Here is an 18,449-nt window from a genome sequence, read left to right as displayed (position 1 = left end):
TTAGGAAAACTGTCAAAGGAATAAACATACTTTTCACATGCTTTAGAGTTCCAATTTAGTTGATTATTTTAATCATTGAATTATTTCAGCAGTTCTACCCAGCTGAAATATATTTTGTATAGGTCCCTATGTATTGCAGTGGTCATATATTTGTTTTGTTGCAAGCATTTTCAGATATCATGTAACTGTGTTTATCCATGCCTCTGTGGTAGAATAAGTCCTTTCAGCAGAATCATATCATACAAGATAGTCTCCCTTTCCACATTCTCTTAGCAATTATGATTGCATTCTATATTTTAAATAACTTATAGTTAAAAGTGAGTTTTAATGAAAAAATTGTAAACAAAATGAGAAACTCCAGAGCTGTCATCCTCAGACACTGACCCTGTGACTCTCTCCACAGACGACGAGAGTCCAGGCATCTCCACCTCTTCATGCCGGCAGTAATGGGATTCGTCGCCACTACGACATCAATAGTGTATTATCATAATATTGAAACATCAAATTTCCCTAAACTACTTTTAGGTAAGTATGATCAAGGATATTTTGTTGTTGTTGTTGTTGGGTTCCCCCACCCCAAAAAGAGCTATTCATTTTTCTTTTCCCACACAATATATTGGGTGGAGAGTGGGAAGCATGAAAAAAAAACACTATAATTAATCCCCGTGTCTCCAGGACATTGAGTCTCCAATAATTGGCCTTTGGGGTGTGTCAGCGTATGGCAGGAAAAAAAAAAGTGAATACATATGTTGGATCTGGGGCTCCCAGGAGTTGTACTGTTAAGAATCAGAGAACTTACAAAGAGCTGCTACCCTGTGAACAAGTCGTCTCATCTAGTTCCACATGTTTCTGCTTGTGGCTTGGAGTTCTGTGGCATCTTTCAAAGGCTCCAGCCTTGCCCTGATGCTGTGGGAATGCCACATTTCTTGATGTATGCAAGTGCACCAGGAGTCTTTCTGCAGCAAAGCATGCTGAAAAGTAGGCTGTCCTGAGAATTTGCATGGGGTCTTAGATTGTCCAGTTAACCTCTCTCACCTTCTTGTCCTGTAGAAATCAGAGTCTGTCTAAAATGTTCCTAAGTTCATTTTTGACTTAGGCTAAAGTAATACAACACATTCTTTTTCTTTTATTTATTTATTTTTACAGTAAAATGCATTTTGACATATAATACACAAGTGGAGCGCAACTTCTCATTCCTCTGGCTGTATATGGTTCAGAGTTATTCCACTAGTGTAATCATATATGTATTTAGGGTAATAAAGTCTATCTCTTTCTAATGAGCTGTATCCAATACTCTTTGTCTCATCTTTGTATTCCATGATATATATTTTCATGAAGAGAGACTAGATGAAAATATAGACCATGGATCATGGATGAGCTGCAGGGGCCCGTGAGCCTCCTAAAGTTGTGGGGAGAATTGTGTGTTGGTATGAGTGAATGCTTACAATTGCTTAAGGTCCACAGATCTCATTCAATTGTTATAACTTTTATATGATGCAAATGATGTCACTGCTGATATAAAAATTAGAAAAAGAAATGATTACAGTGCATTAGTAGTATCTTATTTATTTCTCCAGAAGACATCAAAATTTAAAATTGGTGCATGGAAAATAATGATCATTTCATTCTATGTTGTGTCCCACTGTATGATTGGGCAAAGGCCATTTAATAAAAAAGGTAGTCAGGGTTAAATGTTAACTTACATGTATTTTCAAAATCTGAATTAACAAAAAACTCCCCAGTATAAAATGACATGCAGACATTATTGCAGAAATCTGAACATGCTAAAAAGTGAAATTTACACCAAGGTTTGGTGATCTTGGTTTATCTGATGTAGCCATGTTGGTGGGTGCATACTAGCAACATATTATAATTTTAATTTGCATTCCCCTGATAACTAATGATGTTGAACATCTTGTGATGAATTTACTGGTCAATTGTTACCTTTGTGAGATCTCTATTATCTTTGTTAATTGACTACTGACATATTTTGTGCCTTTTAAAAATTAGGTTTCATTTTATCACTGAGTTGTAGGAGAACTTTGTATATACAGATATTAATATGTCATTGCATATGTGTTCTGAGAATATTTTCTTCCCAGTCTCTGGCGTTCAAATTAATTATTTAAAGGAGTCTTGATGAACAGATGTTTTAATTTTGATGTAGTATAATTTACCTTTTTTGATCTTATGTTCAGTTCCATGTCTTAAGAAATCTTAACTTTTCTCCTGCTTTCTTTTAGAAGTTTTATAGTTTCAAAATTTTTAGGACTATGAGCCACTTTAAATCCATTGTACATGTGGTATAAAGTAAGGTACCATGGCTCTTTTTGTTCCAAATGGATATTAAGATGTTTTAGTAGCATTTGTGAGATAGGCTTCCCATTTACCATCATCTTGTTTTGATAGCTCTATTGAAAATCAAATAAAAAAAAAGAAAATCAAATCAAATGACTGTTTAAATATAATCTATTTCTTGACTCTATTTTCTATTCCTTTGATTTATTCATGGATTTTTTTATGCCACTGCCATTCTGTGTTGATCACTGTAGCTTTAGAAGTCTTGAAGCCATCCATGTATTGTAAGTTATACAATTTTTTTTCCTCCAAAGATTGCTTTGGATATTCTGACTCCTTTGCATTTTTTTATATAGCATAGAATCAAGTTGACAATTTGTAACAAAAAAAAAAAAGTCCTGGTGGGGTACTGATGGGAATGGTATTGAATGCATAGAACAATTTGGGAGAGAATTGACATCTTGATGATATATCTAGTCTCACAATGTGTTCTTCATTTATTAAGATCTTCTTTCATTTCCCTTAGCAATACTTTGTAGTATTCGGTATAGAGGTCTTTCATATCTTGTTAAATTTATTATTAGTTTTTTCCTTGCTGCTATTATAAATGGAATTATAGTTCAGATATTACTTTCCAATTACTTCTATCACTGTATTAAAATACAGTTGATTTTGTGACTCAATCTTGTATCTTGCAATCTTAGAAATTCACTTATTACTTCTGGTTATTGCTTGTAGGCTTCTTAGGATTTTCTATAGTAACAAAAATGCCATCTGCAAATAGAGACACTTATACTTACTTCTTTTTGGGGGTGTGGAGGGTGTTACTCAGGGGCACTCAACCATTGAGCCACATCCTGGGCCTTGTATTTTATTTAGACACAAGGTCTCACTGAGTTGCTTAATGCCTCACTGTTGCTGAGGCTGGCTTTGAATTTGTGGTCCTCCTGTCTCAGCTTCCCCAGCTGCGGGATTACAGGCGTGTGCCACTGTGTCCAGCTATACTTACTTCTGTTCAAAATTTTTATGCTTTCTTTTTCTTTTTAAACTTTTTTTTGCCATATTACTTAATAAAACCTTCAGTAAAAAAGTCAGATGGGCATGGTAAGAGTAAAATTCTTGTCTAGCTCCTGATTTTAGGGGAAAAAATAGTTTTTAATAGTCGTGATGTTAATTACAAGCTTTTCATAGAAAAACTTCATCTGGTAAGTTTTCTATTTAGAGCTTTCTTTAACAGTTTAAAAAATTATCATAAGGAGGAGTTGAATTGTATTGAATTTTTTTCTCCACGCTTTGGGAAAATTGTACTGTTATTATGCTAAATTGTGCCTATATATTTTTCAAATGATAAATAATGCATTCCTGGGATTGATCACACATATTCATGATATATTATCGCATTTTTAGATTTTGTTAGATTTTATTTGTTAAGACTTTTTACATCTATGTGGTGAAGGATACTGATCTGTTATTTTCTTGTTAATATCTTTGTCAAGTTTTCATATGCTGGGTTATACTGGCTTCATAGATTGAATTGAAAACTATTATATATATAAATATATATATATATATGTATATATACATATATATATATATTACATATATATTAAGATTTTTGTAATTTTATTTGTTTCTTACATATTGAATGTAATCACTACTGAAGTTATGAGAGCCTGTAGTTTTAACTAAGAGAACTTCAAATTCCAAATTAATTAATTTATTAGGTATAGACTTCTCAGAGGATTTTTTTTTAATGTCATTTTTGGTAAGTCAAGTTTTCAAGAAAGTTTCAACTTATCTAAGCTTTTGGATATGTTGTCATAAAGTTGTTCATGATATTACCTAGTTATCCTTTTAACATACGTAGAATATATAGAAATAGGTCCTTTTTCATTCCTAATATCAGTCACTTATATTCTCCTTTTCTTGATCAATCTAGCTAGGAATGTACCAGTTTTCTTGATCCTTTCAAATAATCAATCTAGTTGATTGTATTGATTTTATTCCTTTTATCAATTGTTTGTTTTCTGTTTTATTGCTTTCTGCTCTTAGCTCTATTTCTTTTTCATCTTTTTATTTATTTTGTTCATTGTTCTTCTTTCCCTAACTTTTAAGATAGAAATGTAGGCCATTGATTTTGGTCCTTTTTCTCAAATACATCTCTAAAGCTAAATACTTTTCTCTGTATCTTATTTTAGTTGCATTCCTTAATTTTAGAACATAGCGTATTTTCATGCTAATTTAGTTGAAATATTTTCTAACTTGCCTGATGATTTCTTCTTCAACATATGGATTATTAGAATGTGTTTTTGAATTTCCAAATATTTGGAAACCACTAGGTACCTTATTGTGTGGAAGGATCCAAAGGTCCAAAGGTTACCCCCATTATCTCTTGCCTGGTGTTCCTTCCGTGTTGTGCTGTCCCCTTGAGTGAAGCCTGTGCCCTGCCTCTAGATGATAGAGTAAGGCAAGAGTGAGAGTGCCACATCACTGTGTCTCTGTTGAGACTACAGCCCCACTCCACACCTGGATTGCAGCCCAATGACGCTGTGAAGCAGAGAGCTAAGCCATGATTAGACTTATGACCCATGAGAACTGTGAGATAAGAAATGAATACTAGTTTAAGTTGCTAAGTTGTTATAGTCCATTAAGGAGCAACAGAAAATTAATAGACTTATTATTTTGATTTTTAAAATTTAATTTCATTTTTATCAGAATGTGTTCATATTTTATATGTTTTATTTTAAACTTGTTGTTCTTGTTTCTTGAGAGAGCGTATAGTCTGTTACTTGTACTGTATGCAATTAACATTAATGTATGTTTGGAAGATGTTGGGTACATTTTTATAATACCAAAAAGTAAATAATTTAATAAATAGCAAATAGTATAGGTGGTTGCTAGTGTTTGGATCTTCTGAGTCTTCAATAGGCTTATGCATATTTTTAATTGCTTTTTGAGAAACTGACCCTTTTATTATTATTAAAAATATTTTTATTTCTGATAATACTGTTTGTTTTGAAGTTTTACTTTGATACAAATTTAGCTGCCTAGGATTCTTATACTTATTGTTTTAGTCATATATTTTTTCTATTGTTTATTTTCAATCTACTTTTTATAATATTTAAGGCAAATCTCTTCAGTCTGCATAATTTGGTCCATTTTCCCCATAAATACATTCTATTTCTATATTTTAAGCTAAAACAAAATATATGTTTGAGTTTGTATGCCAAAGCTCAATTATTTTTCAAAAAGGAAGTTGTAATCACCCTTAGCTTTTCTGGCCCTGATAATGTTGTCCATACTGGATTATCCTATGTGTGCTTTAGATTTCCTTTTATCCCATATTCATTTGTACTAATCTTATTTAAAGGTCAATGTAGATTGAATCCTTGCCAACATGTCTCTAGGAATGTCACTGCTTCTAACTCATATTTGTTGCAAAATGTTGGCTGTGGTTATGAGTTGGTGTAGATTCCTGCCTTTCTGGCCTGACTACTTGAGGTCTGGATTTGCTTTGTTAGATCCTTGTTCTTTGTTTTTGCGTAGGGTATGGTGTTTTAAACTATCTGGATGAAATGAGTCATTTATGCTGGTCTGTAAAGCAGAAACTCTATTCAGTAGCTACATAACCATGGTAATTCCAGGGAAACAGCAATGGACATATTTATGGGAACTAAAACACACTTACCTATTGGATAACTAACATAGACACCAACTTGTGAATTCTTCACAAGATCAGGGCTCTTAAAAAACAAGGCCAGACATAAAACCACTACACCTCTTTACAAGCTTCTTTATGACTTACCATCTGTCACAGATGACCAGAATGGAAGTCTTCAACATTTTTGAGTTATTTTTAGATGTTCATGGATTAGAACAATTGATATTTATTATTAAAATACCCAACACAATTTATAGTTCAATGTAATCTCCATCAAAATACCAGTGATATTCTTCAGAACTAAAATTCATGTAGAAGCACAAAAGACACCAAGTGATGTTAAGTTAAAAAAACTAAGCAGGAGATATTACACTGTGTGGCTTCAATATATACTACAAAGCTATAGTAATCAAAATAGCATGGTGTTAACATAAAAACGGACACAGAGGCTAATAGTACAGAATAGTGAGGTTGGAAATAACCCCGCATATGCATATTTCCAACCAACTGAATCTAGACAAAGACTCCAATACATATATTGGAGAGAGAATAACCTCTTCAATAAATGGTTCTGGGAAAGCTGGAGATTCACATGTAGAAGATTAAAACTTTCACTCCATATCATAGTTTTGATTCAAAATCCCCAAAGCACATTAAAACGTACACTTCTTTCTTATTAAATAAAATTATGTGCAAATAGAATACTTAAAATTGTCATTGCTATTATAAAACATTTTATTTTATTGAAATGTTAGTCAAGTTTTTAAAAATATCAGGAAAAATTGCATCTTTTCTTTTTTTTTCCCGTCTATTTCTGCAGCCTTATTCCTGTATTGGGTAATGGCCTTTATTACAAAAACAATAAAATTGGTCAAGTATTGGCAGTCTGGGTGGGGAGTATCAGACCTGCGTTTCTGCATCACTGGCATGATGGTCATCTTGAATGGGCTTCTGATGGCTGTGGAGATCAATGTCATTCGGGTCAGAGTAAGTATCTAATAATATTAGTTTACTTATTGTGATGCAGGGCCTCAACAATAAAGGTTAAGTCAGCCAGCAGTTATTAGTATTTAATATGATAAACAAGTGTGTATGATCTGCACGTGTAAATATAAACTAATCACCAACCATCAGGATATTAAAGTTTCAGACATCTCAGTATGACCTCAGAATCTATACAGATGTTGACTGTGTGCCTTTCATATGCCAAACGTGAAGCTCACTTCCTATTATAGATGACCTTTTCCCCATCATCTGTGATTAGTCCTAAACACAAAATATTGTATTCTAGAAATTTGTAATTGAAAAGAAAGTAGTTTTATCCTTTGTGCCCATTTCACTAATGAAGCTTCTATGGTGATAACTTTAGGTATATATCCAAAGTAATGTGGTCAAAACTCATACTCGGCCTATAATTACAAATCTGTTGTCCTTTCCACTATATAATGTTAGTTATGTTGTGTGAGATACTACTGACTGACTTTTCAATATTCATTTTCTATTAGAGAACTCTGAATTTGCTTTGAGTGGACAGTTCTGAGTGCTGCAGCGAATGTGGAGACCATCCAGTTAATAGATCACAGTTCAACAGAGCAACTCAACAATGGTGTTGATAGCACATTTTAAAATATTACTAATATAAAAATCTTAACTAAGGTGATGCTATCAAAGATAATGAAAGATAGGTTCTTTTAAAAGGCTACTTGATTTTTTTTTTTTTTTTTTTACAATTCTGGCATTTAACTAGTTAGTGAAAACAAAAAGGAAATATTTCAAAGAGTATTTCAGAAAGGGATGAAAAAAGTTATTAAAATATAAAATTTGGTGGCCTAGAATGAAAACATAGAAAAGGTTAAAATTAAATTTTAATATATATTAAAAAAATTGGGCTCACGTTACACTGTGGAATTCTTCTTGGCCACAGAGGTATGTATTCTTCATGAACCCTCAGAAAGTCAAGCCTCCTGAAGACCTCCAGGATCTGGGTGTGAGATTTCTTCAGCCATTTGTGAATTTGCTATCAAAAGCGACATACTGGTGGATGAACACCCTTATCATATCTGCACATAAAAAGCCTATTGATCTGAAGGCCATTGGAAAATTGCCAATAGCAATGAGGGCAGTAACAAATTATGTTTGCCTGAAAGATGCATATGAAGAACAAAAGGTAACTGCATGTCCATAATTATAGAGAATTGAATTAAATATAAAAGTGCAAAGCTTAGATAATACCCATGGTTAAGGAAGAGTAGATTTCCTCCATCTGTCTTGCTCAGTGTTTTTGAGTCATGTTAATTGGATCACTGAGGGAAGACTAGAAGAGCCAGTGAAATATAGGTATGTTATTTGCTCAGCCAGCACGTGAGGAAAGACTGAGAGCAGTGTCTTTTCTCTGGGACCTATGACCAAGTGGAAACTAAAAATTAAGTTCAATGAACTGTACAATTAATCTGTGGTACCACATCATATTTATAACTCATGGGATTTTTATTGTCTTTTCTCAAGCATCTTGTGAATAATTTTGTAATATATAGGTAAAATAGATCATATTCACTAGTAACTACTTTTAAGAAATTAAAATTCTAAATATCAACTAAAATTTATATTTTGTAGTCTCAACTAGGGAGACTAAATTAAAGGGTGTCACCTACTTATTCCATGTATCATCTCATATGTCTCCTAAAATTTTATTTCTTCTAATACTTTCCTTGTGTTTTAATAATTGCTTTAAAAATTTAAAGATAAGAGAGAGTCTTTGGATATATATATATATATATATATATATATATATATATACACACACATATATATATGTATATATATATATATATTTATTTATATGTATACATATATATATATATATATACACACACACACATATGTGTGTGTGTTTCTATCTATATCTGTATCTCTCTCTATATATATCCAAATTCTTCACTTTGCTTTATAAGGCAGATAGCAACTTGGAACCATGGATAGGCTGGGGTCTGTGTAGGCCTCCATATGGATATTTTCAATTTGACTGGTTATCAATCTGAATAGTCATGTGTGCTACCCACAGTTGTCAATATGGTATATATTGCAACCATTACAAATATCAGGGTCACTTAAAATATTAGTATTCCCAACATCACTGGAAGAGATTAGGTTAGAGTGAATCAATTAAAGAGTTTTTGGCTACTCTAAATCAAGACCAACAAAGCATTTATGGTAAATGATGAAAATGACCTCTTGTGTCAGAAATCTATTATGAAATTATCATTGCAGGAAATGATTACTACAAATGAACCTGAGTCATTTCTCTGGTTTTACCTCTGGGGGAAAGTATTGCATCAAAACTTCTCTGCTAGGAGTTGGAGTTGTGGCTCAGTGGCAGAGCTCTTGCCTAGCTATGTATGAGGCACTGGGTTCGATTCTCAGTACCACATAAAAATAAATAAATAAAATAAAGGTATTTTGTCCATCTATAACTAAAAACATTAAAAAACTTCTCTGCTAGAGAAAAAATTTACAATATAAACTAAGAATAGTTTAAGTTTTCTGTGTATTCTCTACAACATAGACTAGCTTGAACTTGGTGTATTAATGTCTTGCATCAACAAGATTAAGAAAATAATCAGATTATTCATTCAGAGGGGAATTGGATAGGAAACACAACTGAATTCTGTTTTATTGAGTTGGTTTCTTTGCCACAGTGGAAAAACTTTGTCCACCTCTTTATCAAGACATAGTTATTGTGATGTTTCAGGTCTTAGCATCTTTACAGTCAACAACTGTAGATTTGTGAAGCCTTGAGTTAATGTAAGCATATATGCCATTCCTCACTTGGCATTTCTTTGATACTTGGCAACCAGAAGCCTACCATAATTTTTTAAAGTATTGGCAACCATTCATGAGGAAGGGGAAAATCTGGAGGAGAAACAAAGTTGAGGTTGGGTAATCTGAATGTGATAGGTAGATCATTACTTATGATCAAGTAATTTCAGAAATATTGACTAGTTTTTCAATAATCTTAATCCTGGTACTTTACAACATTCATGTCAGATGTGTATTTTCCAAATCAAAGGGAATTAAAAATAAATTTGGCCTTAAGAATATTGTGTTTTCTTTTAACAAGTAAAAATAATACAGAGTCTCAGAAAATCTAGCCTGTGTATTTTTTATTCTATTTCATTAAAGTGCATTAAGTAACTACTATTTGCATGAAATTGCTATATATTATTAAAGGATACAAAATTATGCATGCTGTAATGAAATTTATACATTTGTTTTCAAGTCATTAAAATATCGTTGGAATTAATCAAAAGGAATTTATAGTTGCTGGATGACATTAATCACTACCCTAGATGATTTCATTTTGTTTTCTTGGCTTTTCTTTCAGAAGAAAGTAGCAGATCATCCAAATCGAACTCCATCTATATGGCTTGCAATGTACAGAGCTTTTGGGCGGCCAATTCTACTGAGTAGCACGTTTCGTTATCTGGCTGATCTGCTGGGTTTTGCTGGACCTCTCTGTATTTCTGGAATAGTACAGCGTGTGAATGAAACTCAGAATATGACAAATAACACAACAGGTGTAAGTTCATGATGCTTTTGAAAAGAAACATATTGTTGACAGTTTTCACTTTAATTATCACTTAAAATTTTTTTTAGTTATTGATTAACCTTTATTTTTATTCGTTTATATCCAGTGTTGAGAATCAGACCCAGTGCCTCATACATTCGAGGCAAGTGCTCTACCACTGAGCCACAACCTCAGCCCTAATTGTCACTTTCTATCAATGCAGTTTTATGAATAATTCAAACAGACTTATTTACAGAGAACTGAAATAAAAAAATAGTAATTCTTCTTGTGGAGAAAAGCATGTGCTCATTCAATGTATCTGTCCAAAAACTTATTTCTCAGATTCAGAGCTGGTAGATAGTTAATAAGCATCTCTCATGCGCTAGTAACTCTGAGCAGAGATTTTTATTTTGATTATTTTATCTTTATGGCAATTTTTAAGAATTTTCAAAGTCACTTTTTAAAAAGCCTGTGACCAATAATATTTGCAATGCAGTTTGTAATAGTCTATATTTATGTAATGAAAACTGTCACATCATTTCACAATGATCAGAACAAGTCTTATGATATTTTATTAGGTATTTTTCTACTGTTTGGGTGATCATATGATATAAAATGCTATGTGTTTTCTGTTATAAATACATAATTTAAAATTTTCTATTCTTCAGAAAGTGCACTATGAACTTCCTAGGTTGTTTTTAAAGATAAGATTCAACTTCCCCAGTTTCACAGATAGAAACTCTAGTTCAGGTGGATTGGCTTTCCTTTTCCATTTTCTCAGTCCTTTTTCTTCACCTATTAAAATTTTATGTATTATCAAAGCCTACATTGAATGCTGCCTCCTCAGCAAAGCCTTCTCTGATTGTTTTTGTTGGAATTGGACTCTTCCTGTTGGCAATGACTACCTAAGCTGTTCATAAGGAAGCACATTACTATGGATACTTATCCTTCTGAATCATAAGATCTTTAAGCAGGACTGTGAACTCTTCATACTTGTGCACACAATGGTTAGCCCAGATCTTTGATACATCAGTGTCCAATTATTATTAAAATGAATCAGATATTTCTAACATTAAATACTTCTGTGATGTTTTGTGCCCACTTAGCTTAATGACATGCAGATATCTCAATTTCTCCCTTGTTCCTTACATGCATTAGCCATGTTGATTTTCTGAGATGGAACAGAACTTGTGTATTTTTATATATCCCCAAGACAGATGAGGAATGGACCAGAAGTAGAATTTTATTAGCTCTCAATCATAAAAAGTGACAAGTGTCTTCATTACTAAAATTACTTTATCAAGTGTTATCTTTCCTTCTCTTCTAACAAGTTGCCACATGCTATTGTTACAAACAAAATCAATCTGTTTTGTATATCCAAATGGTGAATTCAGTTATATTTCCACTAAAACAATTTTTCTTAAGTTATGCTTTGTCTCTGGAAGTGTTGCATGGGTGAAATCAATAGTCAAATTACTTACTTTATAGTATATGGTTTGTTAATATAAATTAAGATACATGGAAATTAGAAAAAAATGCTATATATTATTAAAGTAATACAATTTAGAGGAATTGTATTTTTGTACCATTGGTCTTGCTGACTAGTTATCAGTTTTGTGATTTCTCCTTTTTTTTCTTCCATGTTTTTTATCGGTGCATTATAATTGTACAAAATGATGAGATTTGTTGTTGTGGTTTCTACATTTAAATTAGATTCTAAATTAATGTTTTTTTTCACTACTACCCAGTTAACTAATGAAAAATACATCTTTGCAAGAAATGAACTCAAAATTTTTTGAAATTAAAAGTTACCTTTTATTCCACAGTTAGGCATTGCAAGCAGTCTTAATAATCAACTAGGGATTTTGTGCATTGAATTAGTGTATATTTGGGTCTTTAGTTATTAGGGGGAAAGCAATACTTGCCTTATTGTGGCTTATTTAATAGCTGCATTATAAGCATTGAGTTTTCATATAGAAAAGTTATGTGTCCTTTTAAAAATTCAAAGTATACAACTGATAGATGAAAGGACTCATTTTAATTTTTTCTTTCTTTCTCTTGGGATAAGATTTCAGAAACCCTCTCATCAAAAGAATTTCTTGAAAATGCTTATGTTCTAGCAGTTCTTCTCTTCTTGGCCCTTATTCTGCAAAGGACATTTCTTCAGGCTTCCTACTATGTGACCATAGAGACAGGCATTAATCTTCGTGGAGCTCTGCTGGTATGTACAGGATTTGGTGATTTTTGTTTCTTGAAAATTCCATGCACCAGCCAGTAAGAGACATAGTAGTAGCTTCAGTTTTTATTTATTTATTTATTTTCATTTTCTTTTCACTTTTATATTGCAGCAACAAACATTTCTAAGATCTACTTACTGAAAAAAAGGAGCTAATTTAAAAAACCCATTGAATTTTTAAAAATTTTAAATTTTAAAAATTAAAAATTAAAATGTTATTTAAAATAATATCAAGAAGAATACTTAGAAACCTTGCACTTACTTTTTACTATTGCTAATTGTGCTTGAGCTTAGGTTTAAATTTGAGTATATATTTTGATTATTTGCTAGAAAAAATGTTTATATTTAATTGAGGACAAAAAGGAACTATACTAAAAAGGAAATTGTGGTTGATTTAAGAAACTGTTCATAGAGAATATTTTTTTACCCTTTCTCTCAAAAAAATCAAAATTGTTTTATTTTCCAATGAAAGTAAATAATTATGATATTGATTTTAAGTTCAGGGTTTCATGTGAATTTTTTTTTCTTATAGGCCATGATATACAATAAAATCCTTAGGCTGTCTACATCTAACTTATCCATGGGTGAGATGACTCTGGGACAGATCAATAACTTGGTTGCTATTGAAACCAATCAACTCATGTGGTTCTTATTCCTGTGTCCCAACCTATGGGCTATGCCTGTCCAGGTAAATTATTATAAGTAAGATTCTCATTTGCAGTAGAAAGAAAACAGAAGGAGCAGCAGTCAATATTTAACTAGATAAAGGTTATAATTTTTGCATGTGCTTGATGTTATTATATTCTTTTTGTAGACAAGGAAGCTGAGACTCAGAAATGTTATGGTACAGGTTAAGAAAGTGGAATTTGGAATTATACTGCTTAGGTTCAAACATCTGCTCCACCCCACATTTGCCCAAGTGCTTATCCCTTCAAAAGTGTTACTTCCCTTAACTCTACAATGGAGGTAATAAACATACTTGCCTCATAGATTTGTAGGAACTGTCAAGTTGAAATAATTTGACATATGTAAAGCATTTAGCAATGATACCTAGCATTTTGAGGGCACTTAGTAACTGTTATTTGTGTCGTTGCCCAAATTCATGCAAGTCACAGAGCCAAGATTTGACCCCTATCATTTTGACAAATTCTCTAATAGCCTTCATAAATTATAGCAATTTCTTTACTCCATTCCATGGTTTTGTTAGCTAGTATATTATGAAATGTCAAATTTTATAAGATGGTAGAAACACTGAGAAGCTGGAGGACTGTTTCGAATGTAAAATAGCATTTTCATGAAGACACATGATTATTATCCAATGGGGTAAAAATAACAGAAGAAATAAATTCAGCTTTTTCTTTGCTGTCACAATGGATATTTATACTAGATTTTGCATCCTGTATATGGAACTTATACTGTGGATCTCATTAGATGTTACCTATCATATGTCCTTGTGCACTATTCCTAATAAAGAATATATGATAATTTTAAAAATTACTATTTGCATTTTTAATTCTTAATAGAAAGTCAAGTCAAATAAAAACATGCACATATTGCCTGTTACAAAAGTAAGATAAAGATATATTTTGTCTCATTTTATTAGGTAGCTGACTATATGGTATAATTTAAAGTGCACCAAAAATCCCAGATTGCACCAAATGATTATATCTTGGGTGATCTTAAGGAATATTTCATTTGATTGGAATTCCCCAAATACCTAATTGATTATGTGTTGTGAAATTGCCACCAGAAAGCTGTTGTCACTGGCACACATGCATAGATTGAATGTTTGAATTGCATATATATGATGCATCAGTTGACATTTTTGAGCTATGATAATGGAGCTGCTAAAAAAAAAATCAGGGAGAAGTAGAGAGCAGGGTTAAATTCCGAGTCTTCAAAGGAAAAAGAAGACAGTGGCAAACCAGAGAAGGTAGGCATAAATAGTTCAACCTTGAGTTTGGGGAAACATTTAGAAAGAGAAGTGAGTGAGATAAGATGGGGCACCAACGGAGGATTCTTAACAGTTTCAGTTAGTCTCAGTCTTCTTGACATCAAGTGACTTTTTGAATCATTAAGCAAGTGAGAAGCTTTCATCTACACAGAAACATCGTATACTCACTTATGATGCTGTCCCCTACTTCCCATTCCCATAGCTTTGAAAAGCTAGGACAATTCCAAAAGAACATGGAATGGCAAATTTATGGTGAGTGTCAGCATTTCTGAAATTGTTTTTCATGTTCCTTTAAAAATTTAAGACTATTTTATAAGGTCAGAAGCATCATGGGGCCACTCTGCAACTTCATGCAATAAGTTAGTTTGACACCAATTTCACAAATCATCATACTAAAAATAAATTCTTAGTACTTAGCCTTCCCCAAATAAATCATAGTAAAACCCAACTGTCACAGTTGAGTTGACTTCCAAATAAACTTAATATGATAATTAAGAAATACTACATTTTCACTAAAAATATTTCCTTTCATGCAGTGGCTCCCACAGCTCCATTCATTTTCCCTTTTCCATATGTTTTTCTTCCTAGATCATAATGGGAGTGATCCTGCTCTATAATTTACTTGGATCAAGTGCATTGGTTGGTGCAGCTGTCATTGTGCTGCTTGCGCCAATTCAGTACTTCATCGCTACAAAGTTGGCAGAGGCTCAGAAGAGCACTCTTGTAAGTATCATCTTTTGGAAAATTTATTAGGAAAATCTAGTAGTGCTGTTTTATTTTTATAATATAGGAAGTTAATGCATACCATTTGGGATAATTTAGAAATCATTATATTTCATTTCATTTGTTAGGCAACAAATGTGTACTTTATATGTTGGAAAAACAATTTTTTAAAGTGAGATGGAAATTTGAAGAGTTGATTGTCTTTGACTCAAGATACCAGAATCACACACACACACACACACACACACAAATCTTGATCTTTTCAAGGACCACAAAGTGATGAAGCTTTAGATCTTCTATCACTTGTCCAAGAATATTCTTAAGAATGCTTTGAGACCTTTGGATGTCTGTTACTCATGTGGAATCAATAGACAAATGAAGGGTGGGATTTGGTGCTTCTGAAATTGAATTTCCTTCGGGTTGATTCACATCATGTGCTGACCTATGGGGTTACGTGGAAATGTTTTAGTGGCAGGGGAGAATATTTGTGGTCAACTTGGTGAACAAGGAAAAGCCCAATTATTGACCCACTCTGGCTTCAATTTGCCATGCAATCTCTTTGAGTAAGAATTAGTTTCTTTTGAAAAAATATTTGCAAATAATAAAATTTTTGACAGCGTGTTTAGAAGTGAAGTTTGATTAAACATGAGCAAGACTGTGTTAATCAGGTGTGAAATGTAGAGATGCAGCTGCTGATGGAATCCTTTCTCAAGCTGGTGTTTCCACTATGACAAGCAAGCTGTGTGCCACACTCATGGATTTTATCACTTGTTTTTCTGCTGCTTCTGGTGAGGTTACTCATTATTTCTGTCTAAGCCATCTGCTCTTTTTATTTGAGCACACAAATATAGAAAGGTGTGGAATTGGACCTAAGTGTAGATATGACTATACTCAAACATCTGTCTTTCATTTAGTTGTTTATACCATATTCCTTCACTCATTTAACAATCATTTAAAAGGCATTCAAGACCCTGTGGAGACAAAAAGATGATCAGAACACAGCCCATTTCCTACTTTTGCTTTTTCCTATCTGCCTTTTGGCCCCTCCACTATCCCTTTGGATAGTTGATAGGTCAAATTGTACCTTGCTAAAAATTCTACTCCCACTGTTTGGTGGTGGAGGGAGCTCAACAGCTGATTAAATTTGGGCATTGGTATCTGCTGAAAATCTCTCTATAATTAATCCCAGTTGTTAGTAGCCGGGGAATCTAATTTAGACTTTAAACAAAAGCTTACAAAGAAGCATGGAGAAATTCCTGAAGTTAAAGACAATAGATTTGGTTTCCATAACCGTATGCTGAAGTTGTAATGTGAATGTCCACATCATTGTACCCTCACATCCCCAAATAAGAAGCAATCTAACTATTCCTAAATTCATTGTTTTTTTTTCTTGTATGTGTGAATGATAGTGTTGAAGAGAGAACAGAATAGTTTAGATGTTGGGAGCCTTTGTAAGTTTATTTATCATTTCTCAACATGTGTGTCAATGTTTTCTGCAGATATTATTCAAGGAAATCATATGAAACCCAAAAATTTCTTTTAATATAGTCTCAAGCAACAGAGACATACATGTTTTTAGGTGGAGAGAAATTTTGAGGCCATCTCGTTAAACTCTTTCTTCAACAGTCTCCTCAAGTTGAAAAGACTGAAACCCAGAGAAAATTAACTACTTCTGGGAATTTCATAGCCTCATGAGTGGCAGAGATGGTCAGAAATTGAGACCTCCTCAATCTGTGTACACTATTTAGTCCTGCCTTTCTGGTTTACTTGGATGAATTGCATTATACTTTATTCCTCTGTTTTATAGGATTATTCCACTGAAAGACTCAAGAAAACGAATGAAATAATGAAAGGCATCAAGCTTCTCAAGTTGTATGCCTGGGAACACATCTTCTGCAAAAGTGTGGAAGAAACAAGAATGAAAGAATTGTCTAGTCTCAAAACCTTTGCACTTTATACATCACTCTCCAGTAAGTTGCTGTGGCTCTAAGAACCAGTGATGGGAAAAGTGATCAACGAACACAGTCTCCTCAGTTTCCATTACAATCAGTGAAACATTCTAGGCATTAAAGGAAGCCTGTGTATCTTCGAGGAGGCATGTGCTGTTCAGTAGCCCCTACCCACACGAAGCTGTTCACATTTAAATTAAAGACCAGGGCAAACACAAGGTTAGAGTCAAGTAGAACTGATTTTGATTCCTTGTAGTTTGTGTGTCCTGGGCCATTTTACTTTACTCACTGAAATCCTTGGTTTCTTCCTCTGTGACATGAGGAAGGTGATGTTATTAGGACCTATGATTAAGACCTCTTATCAGTAAAATTGGGATGGCAAAACTGGTTTTCAGTAAACATTTCTGTAAGTTGATTTGACTACACTACTATTGGTATTTTTAGACCCAAAGATGCTTTGAAATTATCTACAAGATTTTTTTATCTCTTTGAGAGCTTATGATATGTTTTCTTGAAGACTGTCCTTAAAAGACCATTTTTCAAAATTGAGGGGAAAATATCATTTTCAAGCAAAAGAAGTCAAACTTCATTCACATAAAACACTTTTCTCCAATGCATTTCAAGAATTTTTAAATACAATGTTTTGCTCTCAAAGTATGATGCAGCACTCTCAAAAATAATGGGCTCATGTTAGTACAATTTACCAAACTTAGACTATCTCTGCTAATATTTTATTTGTGAGTCATTTTTGCTCATCCCCATTTTCCCCAAAGACCTTTGACAACTGAAAATTTGGAAATTTACATGTTGTTTTTTCTTGAATTATAAATGTCTTCAGATCTTAGAGATGATGAATGCTTCTTTGTGAAATAGGTTTATTGAAATTATCGAGTGTACACTCTATTATAGGCCCTGTGTCAAGTGCTTTGTATTCATATAAACACTGGTAATGGCCTAGTGCTCAGTAGCCCATGTTCAGTTTCCTCATCTAAAAATTGGTGTAATATTGATACCTGCATCATAAGAATGTTGTGAGAACCAAATAAAGCCATAATGTGACACTG

The 18,449-nt window shown here is 32.9% G+C and overlaps 1 protein-coding gene across 14 annotated transcripts in view; it reads left to right on the top strand.

Annotated features, from left to right (window-relative positions):
• ABCC9 (ATP binding cassette subfamily C member 9) overlaps positions 1–18,449 on the top strand; it is a 134,996-nt gene that overhangs the window by 13,283 nt on the left and 103,264 nt on the right. For 11 of the 14 annotated variants that reach the window (XM_081309841.1, XM_081309851.1, XM_081309849.1 and 8 more), the window contains 8 exons: positions 404–525; positions 6,780–6,946; positions 7,884–8,126; positions 10,341–10,535; positions 12,592–12,744; positions 13,292–13,447; positions 15,302–15,436; positions 17,244–17,406. In XM_081309841.1, coding sequence (XP_081165967.1) covers positions 404–525; positions 6,780–6,946; positions 7,884–8,126; positions 10,341–10,535; positions 12,592–12,744; positions 13,292–13,447; positions 15,302–15,436; positions 17,244–17,406 — 1,334 coding nt within the window. The remainder of the gene's footprint in view (positions 1–403; positions 526–6,779; positions 6,947–7,883; positions 8,127–10,340; positions 10,536–12,591; positions 12,745–13,291; positions 13,448–15,301; positions 15,437–17,243; positions 17,407–18,449) is intronic. The other 3 variants (XM_081309842.1, XM_081309843.1, XM_081309839.1) reach the window with 1 other exon arrangement.

The sequence above is a fragment of the Spermophilus citellus genome (assembly GCF_964194105.1).
Source record: "Spermophilus citellus genome assembly, chromosome: 10".
NCBI lineage: Eukaryota > Metazoa > Chordata > Mammalia > Rodentia > Sciuridae > Spermophilus > Spermophilus citellus.
The sequence above is the reverse complement of the archived record's forward strand: the minus strand, read 5'-3'. Positions and strand labels throughout refer to the sequence as shown.